The sequence below is a fragment of the Mandrillus leucophaeus genome, unplaced genomic scaffold (genome assembly GCF_000951045.1).
Source record: "Mandrillus leucophaeus isolate KB7577 unplaced genomic scaffold, Mleu.le_1.0 Scaffold401, whole genome shotgun sequence".
Taxonomy (NCBI): Eukaryota; Metazoa; Chordata; class Mammalia; order Primates; family Cercopithecidae; genus Mandrillus; species Mandrillus leucophaeus.
The window spans coordinates 723,941-736,797 of NW_012104266.1; the positions used below are offsets into that span (position 1 = coordinate 723,941).

At 38.2% G+C, this 12,857-nt stretch overlaps 1 protein-coding gene across 2 annotated transcripts in view; it reads right to left on the reverse strand.

Moving 5' to 3' along the window:
* The window catches only part of TEX11 (testis expressed 11), a 360,505-nt gene that overhangs the window by 76,969 nt on the left and 270,679 nt on the right, over positions 1 to 12,857 (reverse strand). For both annotated transcript variants that reach the window (XM_011992031.1, XM_011992030.1), the window contains 2 exons: positions 10,348 to 10,433; positions 9,451 to 9,507 (listed from right to left, as the gene is read on the reverse strand). In XM_011992031.1, the coding sequence (XP_011847421.1) occupies positions 9,451 to 9,507; positions 10,348 to 10,433 (143 nt within the window). The remainder of the gene's footprint in view (positions 1 to 9,450; positions 9,508 to 10,347; positions 10,434 to 12,857) is intronic.

Here is a 12,857-nt window from a genome sequence, read left to right on the forward strand (position 1 = left end):
GACACAGACCTAGCTGGTTTCACCACCTACTGACTGCAGAGCCCTAGGACCTTGAACCAACAACATAGGTGGTAGTCAGGTAAGTGGTTACAGTGGGCTTTGGGTGAGAACCAGGGCTGCATTGGCTTCAAGTCTGACCCAGTGCAGTCCTAGCGGTAATGGCCATAGGGGTACTTGTATCAACATATCCCCAATGTCAGACAGTTCAGAAGAGAGAGAGAGAGAGAGAGAGAGAGAGAGACTCCATTTGTTTGGGGGACAGTAAGGGAAGAGAACAAGAGTTTCTGCTTGGTAATCTAGAGAATTCTTCCGGATCTTATTCAAGACCACTAAGGTAGTACCTCTATGAGTATACAAGAACCATAGCATTACTGGGCTTGTGGTGTCCCCTAATGCAGATACAGCTTAGATCACAGCACCCAAGTACTTCTCAATACCACGAAAGCCCTCCCAAGAAGAACAGGTACAAATAAGTCCAGAATGCAAAGACTACAATAATACTAATTATTCAATTCCCAGATACTGATGAACACTCACAAGCATCAAGACCATCCAGGAAAACATGACATCACCAAGCGAACTAAATAAGACACCAGGGGTGAGTTCTGGAGAAACAGAGATATGTGACCATTCAGATAGAGAATTCAAAATAGCTGTTTTGAGGAAATTCAAATTCAGAATAACAGAGAAGAAATTCAGAACTCTATCACATAAATTTAACAAAGAAATTGAAATAATTAAGAATCAAGCAGAAATTCTGGAGTTGAAAAATGCAATTGAAGAATATGTCAGAGTTTCTAAATAGTAGAACTGATCAGGCAGAAGAAATAATCAGTGAACTCAAAGACACACTATTTGAAAATACACAGTGAGAGGAAAAAAGAAAAAAGAATTTTAAAATGATGCACAGCTACAAGATCTAGAAGACAGTTTTAAAAGAGCAAATGTAAGAGTTAATGGCCTTGAAGTAGAGGCAGAGAAAGAGACATGGGTAGAACGTTTCTTAAAGGGATAATAACAGAAAACTAGAGAAATCTAGAGAAAGATATCAATATCCAAGCACAAGAAAGTTATAGAACACCAAGCAGATCTAACCCAAAGAAGACTACCTTAAGACATTTAATTATCAAACTCTCAAAGGTTCAGGATAAAGAAAGAATCCTAAAAGCAACAGAAAAGAAACAACATACAATGGCGTTGCAATATGCTTAGCAGCAAACTTTTTCATGGAAACCTTACGGCAGGGAGACAATGGCATGACGTATTCAAAGTGTTGGAGGAAAGAAACTTTTACCCTAGAGTAGTATATCTGGCAAAAGTATCCTTTAAACATGTAGGAAAATTAAAGGCTTTCCCAGACAAACAAAAGCTGAGGGATTTCATCAACACCAGACCTGTCCTAAAAGAAATGTTAAAGGGTGTACTTTAATCAGAAATGAAAGGATGTTGAAGAGCAAGAAAAAATCATCTGAAGGTACAAAACTCACTAGTAATATACAAATACACAGAAAAAAACACAATATTATAGCACTGTAAGTATAGTGTGTAAACTACCCTCAAATAGAAAAAACTAAAAGAAGAATCAACCAAAAAACAATAAATATAACAACTTTTCAAGACATAGACAGTATAAGATATAAATAGAAACAACAAAAAGTTAAAAAGTGAGGGGAAGAAGTTAAACTGTAGAATTTGTATTAGTTTTTTCTTTTGCTTGTCAGTAGTTAATTTGTTTACGCAAGCAGTGTTAAGTCATCAGATTAAAATAATGGGTTATAAGATATTATTTGCAAGCCTCATGATAACCTCAAATAAAAAAATTACATAAAACAGATACACAAAAAAATAAAATAAAGAAGTTAAATCATACCACCAGAGAAAATCACCTTCACTAAAAGGAAGACTGGACAGAAGGAAGGAAGAGATAGTCAGTATATCAACTAGATATGTGCACTCAAATGTTTGTTGCAGCACTATTCACAATGGCCAAGATTCAGAAGCAATCTGAGTGTCCATCAACAGATGAATGGATAAAGAAAATGTGGTACATATACACAATGGAGGACTATTCGGCCATAGAAAAGACTTGAGATTCTGTCATTTTCAACAACTTGGATGCAACTGGAGGTCATTATGCTAAATGAAATAAGCCAGGCACAGAAAGACAAACTTCACATGTTCTCACTTATTTGTGTGAGCCAAAAATTAAAACAATTTAACTCATGGAGATAGAGAGTAGAACAATGGCTACCAGAGGCTGGGAAGGGTTGTGGGGGGTAGAAGGAAGGGAGGATGGTTAATGGGTACAAAGAAATAGTTAGGAAGACTGTATAAGACCTAGTATTTTCTAGCACAGCAAGATGACTATAGTAAAAAGTAATTTAATTGTACATTTAAAAATAACTAAAAGTGTATAATTAATAAATGTTTGAGGTGATGGATACCCCATGTACCCTGAAGTGATTATTACACATTGTATGCTTGTATCAAAATATCGCAAGTAGCCCATAAATATATACATCTACTATGTACCCAGAAAAAATTAAAAATTAAATTAAAAGAAAAAACCTCTCAGACAAAGAAAGTTGAAGGAATTTGTTGCCAGTAGATTTCCTTGTAAGAAATGTTAAAAGAAGTTATTTAGAGAGAAGGAAAATGATATAGGTCAGAAACTCAGATCTACATAAAGACAGGACAAGCATCAAAAGAAGAATAAGTGAAGGAGATACTACTCAGCCATAAAAGGAATGAAATCATGTATTTTGCAGAAGCATGGATAGAACTGGAGGCCATTATCTTTTTTTTTTTTTTTTTTTTTTGAGACGGAGTCTCGCTGTGTTGCCCAGGCTGGAGTGCAGTGGCCGGATCTCAGCTCACTGCAAGCTCCGCCTCCTGAGTTTACGCCATTCTCCTGCCTCAGCCTCCCGAGTAGCTGGGACTACAGGCGCCCGCCACCTCGCCCAGCTAGTTTTTCTTTTTTTGTATTTTTTAGTAGAGACGGGGTTTCACCGTGTTAGCCAGGATGGTCTCGATCTCCTGACCTCGTGATCCACCCATCTCGGCCTCCCAAAGTGCTGGGATTACAGGATTGAGCCACCGCGCCCGGCTGGAGGCCATTATCTTAAGTGAAATAACTCAGAAGCAGAAAGTCAAATGCCACATCTTCTCAAGTGTTAAGTGGGAGCTAAATAATGTGTATACATGGACACAGAAAGGGATAAAATAGACATTGGCGACTTGGAAGGATGGGAAGGATGGTGGAGGAAAATAATCCTGAAACCTGAAATACCCATAATGCCTTGGGTGATATTGGAAAAACACTCTAACGGGGAGGGCAGTGCCCAGAAAAACTCCATAATAAAATGGAAGTGGTTTATACATGATCATGCTACCTGTGAATGCAAGGAGGAGGTACTCATGAGCAGAGAGTCTCATTTCCCCTAGGACTGACTTTGGAAACGCATGAAGAGCTGCTGGATTCTATTGTCATTGGGACAGTGCCCTATAAACAGTTCTTAACTGATTGACAAGGAGCTGCTTAATTTATGGATGGCAGTTCCAAGGTGAACAAACAATATTCTGTTTGGAAGGCTACCATCTGATCAAGGAAGGTAAAAACAAATCATCTTAGCAGGCTGAACTGCATGCTGTTTTCCCAGCAGTGAAGGAAGAATTGAACAGCGGTAAAAGCCCCTAGGTTTGGGTTTTGACTGACTCATTGGCAGTGGCCAATGACCTGGCCATGTAGTCTTACAGAAGGGAAATGGAAAACTGGCCCATTAACAGGATGTTTGTATGGTGTATGACTCTATGAAAAATCACTATGGAAATCTGAGGGGTGCATTAATGTAGAGCATATTGATATCCATCAGAAGAATCCCCTTCCAGGTTTGGAAGGTGATGAGAATCAACAAGTGGATATCCCTGTGTGCTCCCTTGAGGCGGCCGCCTGGGTCCATGAAATTAGTGGGCATCTGGGGACTCAGCAATACAGAGATGGGTTGAACCTAGACATATCCCTCTTGTACCCTCTGAAGTTGAACCTGGACATATTCCTCTTGTACCTTCTGAAGCACAAAATGCCAATAACTGTTCTGTTTTTCAACAAAAGAGACAGAGACTTAAGGTGGCTATGTGACAGATTCCTCAGGGGGAAGGCCCTGAACACAGCTAGCAAGTCAGACTGATGCTGATAGCCCCAGGGTATGAGTTTCGACAGGAATAGACACTAACTCTGGATTGGCCTTTGCTTACACAGTGGTAGATGCAAATGCTCAGAATGTAATAAAAGAACTGGAAGAGAATATATTGCACCAATTTGGGCTGCTGAGTCACATTTTTTTCAGACCAAGAAACACACTTTACAACCCATAATGTCCAACAATGGGCAGAGCTATATCCTCCTTAGAATAATAGTTAGAAAGGGAAGTCAGAACAAGCAATTGAAACATTGGTTGTCTAAAATGGGGGCAGACACAGGAATGAAGGATAGGCTTACATGCCTTCACAAGTTCACACTCAATATTGGGGGATGGGGCTAAGGAAGTGTCCCCACTAGATAGACTCCTCTGTTTTTCTGCTGAGTCTGAGGAAGAGGAGTTGGGGAAGGATGCTACTATGACTGCAATTCTTCCCCAGGGTGTAGGACACTGGTATGATGACAATATTTTCTTTCTTTCTTTCCTCCTCATATCACCTCAACTTTGTTTCCTACCTGATGAAACATGTGCAAAACCATGGCTGCAACTACAAATGTTGGAAACAGGGCTGATTCCTAAGCAAGAAACCTAACTATATTTTTAAATTTTTATGTCAGAATTCCTAAGGGCCTCATGGGGGCAGGTTGTGTCTTTACCCTATCTAGCAAAATTGGGGTTAAAAGTAAATGCAGTTGTATTGCTTAATGGTCAAGATAGTCCACTAATTCTCTATCTATAAAACCCTACCTTACATAAATGGGAATGGACTGAGCAGGAGGCATTCACTAGATTAGTAGTGCTGCCTGTAATCTGGACTAGCACCTAATATTCTTTCAAATGTGGAAAAGTTTGGTTATAAATAGAAAAAAGGAGGAATAGTAGATGAGAGTAAGAAATGAACAAATGGGTTATGTAGTAAGGGAAATCCAATATTACATCAGTACCTTGAAAGAGTCTCAAAGCAAAAGATGATATTGTCTCTTAGTTCAATTATACCAGATGCCTGAAAAGGTGAAGCCATATATTGTGGAGACCACTCCTGCTTTTGGAATCTGACCAAACAGAAGCCTGGAAACCTCAGTGGCCTTGCCCTGGGAGACAATTTCATGATATAATGATGGACTGGACAAATTATTAATGACTGAATGGGACTCCAGTATTGTGCCAGTATCTTTTTTTTTTTTTTGAGATGGAGTCTCACTCTGTCACCCAGGCTGGAGTACCCTGGCGCGATCTCGGCTCACTGCAAGCTCCGCCTCCTGGGTTCATGCCATTCTCCTGCCTCAGCCTCCTGAGCAACTGGGACTACAGGCGCTCGCCACCATGCTCGGTTAATTTTTTGCATTTTTAGTAGAGACAGTGTTTTACTGTTTTAGCCAGGATGGTCTCAATCTCCTGACCTCATGATCCGCCCGCCTCGGCCTCCCAAAGTGCTGGGATTACAGGCGTGAGCCACCACGCCCAGCCATGTGCCAGTATCTTTTAACTGTTATGATCCTTTTGTTGTATTTGGGATCTGTGGTCAAGCACCAGGGATCTTTACACTGTGGTATTATACTGTGGTATAATTAGAAGTGTATTTGGTCTGAGGTTGCTGGCACAAGGGTCCTAAAACCCTTGGGAGAAAAGAATGGGCCAAAGACCTTAACAGAAATCTTACCAAAGAAGATATACGATGACAAATACACATAAAAAAGATGCTCCAAATCATACATCATCAGAAAAATGCAAAATAAAACAATGAGTTACCACTGCATACCTATTAGAATGGCCAAAATCGCAAACACTGACGACACCAAATGCTGGTGAGGACACACAGCAACAGGGACTCTTATTCACTGGGGGCAGGAAGGAATGCAAAAGGGTACAGCCACTTTGGAAGACAGTCTACCAGTTTCTCACAAACCAAACATACATAGTCTTATCATATGATCTAGCAATCACACTCCTTGGTATTAATATTTACCAAAGGAGCTAAAAAGTTACCTGCACATGAATGTTTACAGAAACTTTATTCACAATTGCCAAAACTTCAAAGAAATCAAGGTGCCCTTCAGGAGGTGAATGGATAAATAAAATGTGATACATTCATACAATACAATATCATTCAGTGCTATCAAGACACAAAAATACATGGAGGAACCTAAAATGCATATTACTAAGTGAAAGAAGCCAATGTGAAAAGGCTACATATTGTATGATTCCAACTGTATGACATTCTGGAAAAGACGAAACTATGGAGACAGTAAGGGGTTGATGAAGGAGGAATGAATAGGTGGAGCACAGAGAATTTTTAGGGCAGTGAAAATACTCTGTATGATATTGTAATGATACATACATGCCATTATACCTTTGTTCAAACCCATAGAATGTACAACATCAGGAGTGAACCCTAATATAAATTATGGACTTCAGGTGATTATGATATGTCAATGTAGCTTCATCAATTGTAATAACTGTACCACTCTGGTGGGGAATGGAGGAGGCTATGCATGTGGTGGGGAGAGGGGACATATGGGAATCTCAGTGCCTCCTGTTAGTTTTTTTGTGAACCTAAAATTTAACTAAAAAAATAAAATATTAGGGCCAAGCACAGTGGCTCACACCTGTAATCCCAGCACTTTGGGAGGCTGAGGTGGGAGGATCATGAGGTCAGGAGTTTGAGATCAGCCTGGCCAACATAGTGAAACTCCGTCTCTACTAAAAATACAAAAATTAGCCGGGTGTGGTGGTGGACGCCTGTAGTACCAGCTACTCAGGAGGCTGGGGCAGAAGAATCACTTGAAACCAGAAGGTGGAGGTTGCAATAAGCCAAGATCACGCCACTGCACTCCAGCCTGGGTGAAAGAGTGAAACTCCATCTCAAAATAAAAAAATAAATAAATATATAAATACAAATAAAATATTAAAAAATAAAGTGAAGTAAAAACTTAAAGCAGACAAAGGAATGAATATGGAAGTATTGGCAAACTCAACTAAAGAAGTTTACAGGAAGAAGGGTAGAACATACTATAAGACTAGCCTTATCAGTAGGGGTCTAACATATAAAGACTGTGGTCAGGAAAAGTAGCAGAATTTTCAGGGATAAATCTTAGAAGTCTGGTTTATATAAAGTAACTTCTTAGAATAAATTTTATTAATTTGAATTTCAGCTGAGCTAAAGTTGATTTCTTTACTATTTAATTCGGTGATTCCATATCAAATAATCTAGGAAGGGTCCATTAATAAAAATATACAGTACAAATAAGAATGAAGACATACAAAGGAACGTATAATCTATTTAGAGAAAAACTGCTTTTAAAAAATTTAGCATATGAGTTGTTAGTACTTAGGTAGATGCTGCTCATTTATAACCACAGGAATTTTGGAACAGAAAAGGCCTATAAAAATTATCCAGTCCAGTTTTTAAAATTTTACAGATGAGGAAAATAAAGCTTAGAGAAGTTAAAGAAGTTGCCATTGCCTACGGTAAACCAAAACTTATTGAAATAGTTGAACTTATAATTCAATTCTCTTGAGCCCTCTCATTGAATTAGGCGCTTATATTTTTTTTTTTACAAGTTAGTCTAATCTATTTGTTAAATCAGGTTCTAACCTCTACCTGAAAACATTGCTAGAGGATATTCTCTATCACTACATTTACTTGAAAACAGTGAAGGTATGTATTTAAAAGTGTTTTGTAATTTCTCATTAATTCAAACAGGATTCCCTCCCTTACCCCATTTCCCAATTGGTTTTAATGTGTGTGGTTTGACTGTATGCCACAATTATGAGGAATATGTAGCACCTTTAAGTCCAGTGCTAGAGATATTATAAATAACTAATATTCAGTCATTTAAATAAATTGAGTGGCAATTATGTGTCAGATACTGCCCTAGGTTTCAGTGATGCAAAGATAAATACAAATATAGTCCCAGCCCTCAAGGCACTCTTACAATCTAGTAGCTATCATGGTTTAGTCCATTTTTAAAAAAGCTTCTTATTGTTGAAAACTTCAAAGATGTCCAAATGTTAACAGACAAGCATAATGAATCCTCATGCACCTATCACACAGCTTCAATAATTATTAACTCATCATCAATCTTATCTCCTTGATACCTCCACCCACTTCTTCCTCTCCCATATTATTTTGAAGCAAATTCCAGACATCATATTATTTCATCCATACATATTTCAAGATGTGTCTGTAAGAGATAAGCAATCTTTTAAAAAACCAACCACACTACAATTATCATGTTTAAAAGTTAATAATTTCTTAGTATCAGCAAATATTTGGTCATTATACAAAATTCCAATTGCTTCATCTTTTGTTTTGTTTAAGTTTGTTTGTATTCCCTTCTAATGGATTTATGAAGCCTATAAAGAAAAGGCAAAACTTATAATATGCAATTGGGTAAAATTTGCATTACAAAAATGACAGTTATAAGTATCTGTCCTATGTTATCTCAGTCAAAGATATTTCCAAAAGAATTTATTTGAAAAAATATATTGCCTCTGGTGAAGTAGAAGGAACTATTACAGACTTCTTGTCTAAGAAGAGAATGCAGAGATGGGTGATATTTCTCTGAAAGTTATCCCTAATCAACACTCTGAGTAGAGTTTTCTTTCAAATAATCAGGAGGTAGTGAGTTTTGTGAATGAAAAATTGGTGACCAAAGTCTTCAATGAATTGTTACGTTTTAATATCTTATTCCAAAGATATTGTGCACAGAAATACATTTGAATACTCTCAGATGACCTGATAGAGAATCATAACCAACAAGCCATCCAGGTTGTATGTTCTGTGGGAAAGTAAAAGATATGTCTATATTTGAGTCATCTGTAAGAAAGGGGGAACAGATGCAATATCATAATTCTATCATAGATAATATTATTGAAGGCTTATTAAGTTCCTGACACTCTAAATGTTTTACATGTATTAACTTATACTCTGGTTTCTCTGCAGATCACATAAGTCTTTTGCCTTTTAGATGTTTTAACTCACTGAGTCATCACAGCAACCCAATGACATAGGTATTATTATTTTTCCCACTTTATGGATGGGGAAACTGAAGGCCAGAGACGTTAAGAAACTCGCTCAAGGTTACACATCTGATAAGTAGTAGAGCCAGGATATGAACCCAGGAAGACTGGCCCCAAACCTGTATTGATCTTACCCACTACACGAAGTATCTTTTAATATACGATTTATATTGTAAGTTACTATAATTTGTCTAATGGAGAATACATCATTTTTGTTGGAATAACTCACTTATCTTCAGATTCCGGCATTTCAGCAATTTTTGGAAGAACAACACGAAGCAAACACCTGTATGACAGAGTAATATTGGAAGTGATTCTTAGGAAGAAACGTGTGAATGAATACATACCAAGTTACTAACCTTGATTACTCTGGGAGGGAGAAGTGAGAAAAGAGAGGGTAAAGGGGAGATTAATTTTATTTTATTTTTATATATATATATATATATTATTGTTTTAACAGTTGCAATGAAAACATACCAATTTTATCCTTTTGAAAGAGGAATTTAATAAAAGAATTTTAAAACAAAAGCGTTGCTTATAACAAATTCTTAAATGGTTCCACAGTTTATATCATTGCTCAAAAACACCGGCTAGAACATCAGGTATGGTAAATCAGTCTTTATATTTTTCTTTCTGTAAAGGAACTGGAACTGGCCTTTGGGTCTCAAACTGGGATCACTATTCTTTGAAGGGATCTGGCAGCATAATGGCAAACTGACAAAATAAGGTAGTTGGTAAAGTTTTAAAACCTAAAAAGCTTTAAAAAATACTATCTGTCCTGAATGATTTTTAAATATTTACCTTACTGAAGGGATGAAAGTATCTCAAGACTCCTCTGACTCTTTTATTTATGTGACTCCATTTCCCTTTTGGAAATGTGGCCTCAAGTGTAACTGACCAACAGGAGAACCACTCTAGAATCCTGCTGGTTTCTCATGTCTCACAGTGGCATTTTCTCAGTCATACCATTAAGTACTTATCAAGTCCCAACCTCACCCTCCTCTGCTTCGCTATTTTATGCAAAAGTTTCCTTGATCTCAACAGCATGATTTTGGCAAACTATATTGACCAAGAGCAAGATGAGCAGAGGAAATACTTTCTCTTCCACAGGATGTAGGTTACTTACTTTACAGCTGTAAGAACTTGTTCCTGGTCTTCTGAATGTTGAGCTAAATATTCCAAAGCTTTTTCTGCCACAATTTGTTGTCCATTCTAAAAAGAACAAATATAATATGTTAAATTACATCTCAAAGTGATACTGAAAAATGTTGTCTATATTCCTGTTCATTAAAGATAAGACAAATATCTAAACATGTTCCTTTTGCATTCTCAAAAAAGCTACTGCAAGATAGTAGAATGAAGATACAATTCACTGACAAAAACAGAACACATTTGTATTAGCCCCAGAAACTGAATCCTCCCTATTCACAAACACTCAATACTTGCCAATACTACCCTTAGTCCACTAGGACTAATCTTATTGTGCTCTTTATCCCCCACTTATTAGCAGTAAACAAAAGAAATCCAGATTGTCAGGTCACCCTCATTTCCAGCACTCTATTCTCAAAGGTCTCCATATATCCCCTCTTCTGTCCTCTTTTTCTATCTCTCCCCCACTCCTCCAACCATTCCACTATGCTCTCTGAAATTCAGTCCACTCTCAGCAAAATCTCCTCTACCAGCAACCTCTTCCCTAGAAGTTTCCTCCACATTCTTGCTCTAATGGAAATCTAGGTTTCTGCCAAGGATGCTGCTTCCACTGAAGCCCTCTTAAGTGGTGGCTGTTTTTGCTCTCACTAGCTTACCCATAGGCCTGGAGATGGAGTAGGTGTCTTTCTTGCTCTTCATTGCCATTTTAAAATTATTCTCCCATTCTATTCCCTAAAATCCTCAACTTTGAATTTCCTATAACCAGACTATATCACCCACTACCCTTCATTGTTGCTGTGGCCTACTAGCTCCCAGGTCATTTCTTCTCATTTTTTGGTGACTTACTTATTGCTCAGTTATATTTTCCCAAAACTGCTCCTGTCTTAATTTTTGGCATTTTCTTCTAATTTTTGTAGTTTTTTTAGTGATGGGGTTTCACCATGTTGGCGAGGCTGGTCTCAAACTCCTGACCTCAGGTGATCCACCCACCTCAGCCTCCCAAAGTACTGGGATTACAGGCGTGAGCCACCACACGTGGCATATTTTAGGCATTTTCAATATATAGGTAGAGGATCCTCCCAATATTCTAGTTTCCTGGTTCCTGAAATTTTACTCTAACAATTACCTTAGCCGTTCACTCCCACAGTCATTCACTAGACTCTGCCATTACTAACAATTGCAATCATTTCATACTCTCAGTCAGGGCTAGGACTAGGGTGGGGCAGGTGAGGTGAGTGAAGCACCTAGGGTGAAAAATTTAAGGAGGCTCTCAGTGTTGTACAAGTACCAAGCCTTTACTTGTACCACCCAGATAATAGGTTCCTCCTTAAGTTTTGTGCCCTAGGTGTCTCCCTCCCTCCCCCTAGTTCTCCACCCCAGTTCTTACTTTCACATATTCTACTTTCTGTCTACCGTCTCTTACCTTTCCAACTTGATACCTCTATTATCCTGACTCCAGCAATCCTTCAACTGCAGTAAGACCCCCAACCCACTGATGCCGCCAGTTTTTCACTGTCCCTCATCTCCTTGATGTTCTACTGCATACCCAGTTTAAATTCCATGGAGACTAATTATAACCACTCCCTTGTTCCTTGATTTTCCTGCCCTTCTTTTGCTTTATTGTATTCATCTGGCAAAACCCCAACTTTGATTAAGTCCAACTTTCTACTGATTTTGGTGCTTACATCCATTCAGCTGAATGTGGCCAGAAAAAAAATACATACAACTACTTGTTTTATTTTAAAACTTCATCAAATAGCCTTAGTGCTACTGGCAAGCATATCACACTTCCGTAGTCATTCACTTTCTTACTTTCCTGGATGAATAGTTAATACCTTATCCCTTCTTCTCAACTCCCTAATACCTCCTCTCCTGAGCTCAGAATTTGAGACTGAGAATGGTTGAGAAGAAAAGAGGAACTAGCAAAGGAGAAAGAAAGAGTGACTCACGAGGTAGGATAAAAATAAGGATAATGTGGTGTCCTGGAAGCCGACTGTGTTTCAGGGAGGAAAGAGTGATCAACTGCATTGAATGTTGCTGACAGGTCAAATACAATGAGGACTGAGAATTAACCACTGCAATTTACAATAAAGAGGTCATTGGTGACCTTGACAAAAGCAGTTTTGTTAGAGTGGTGGTGCAAACGCCTGATTAGAGTAAGCTCAAGAGAGAATTGGAGACAGTAAATATAGACAAATCTTTAGAGGAGTTTAACTACAAAGGGAAGAAGAGAAATTGGGGAGTAGTTGGTGAGAGAAGGAAGGTCAAGAGGTTTTCTTCCTTTTTGTTTGTTTGATATGGGATAAATGAGCATGTTCATATGCTGATGGGAATAAATCAGTAAGAGAATAAAAAGTTGACAAAGTGAGTGAGAAAAAGGCAAGAGGTGATAGAAACAAGTGTGTAAGCTTAGAGACTGGCTTTAGGAAGGAACATGATAGCTCATCTATGGTGGCAGTTGAGAAGACAGACTATGTGGTGTGATTG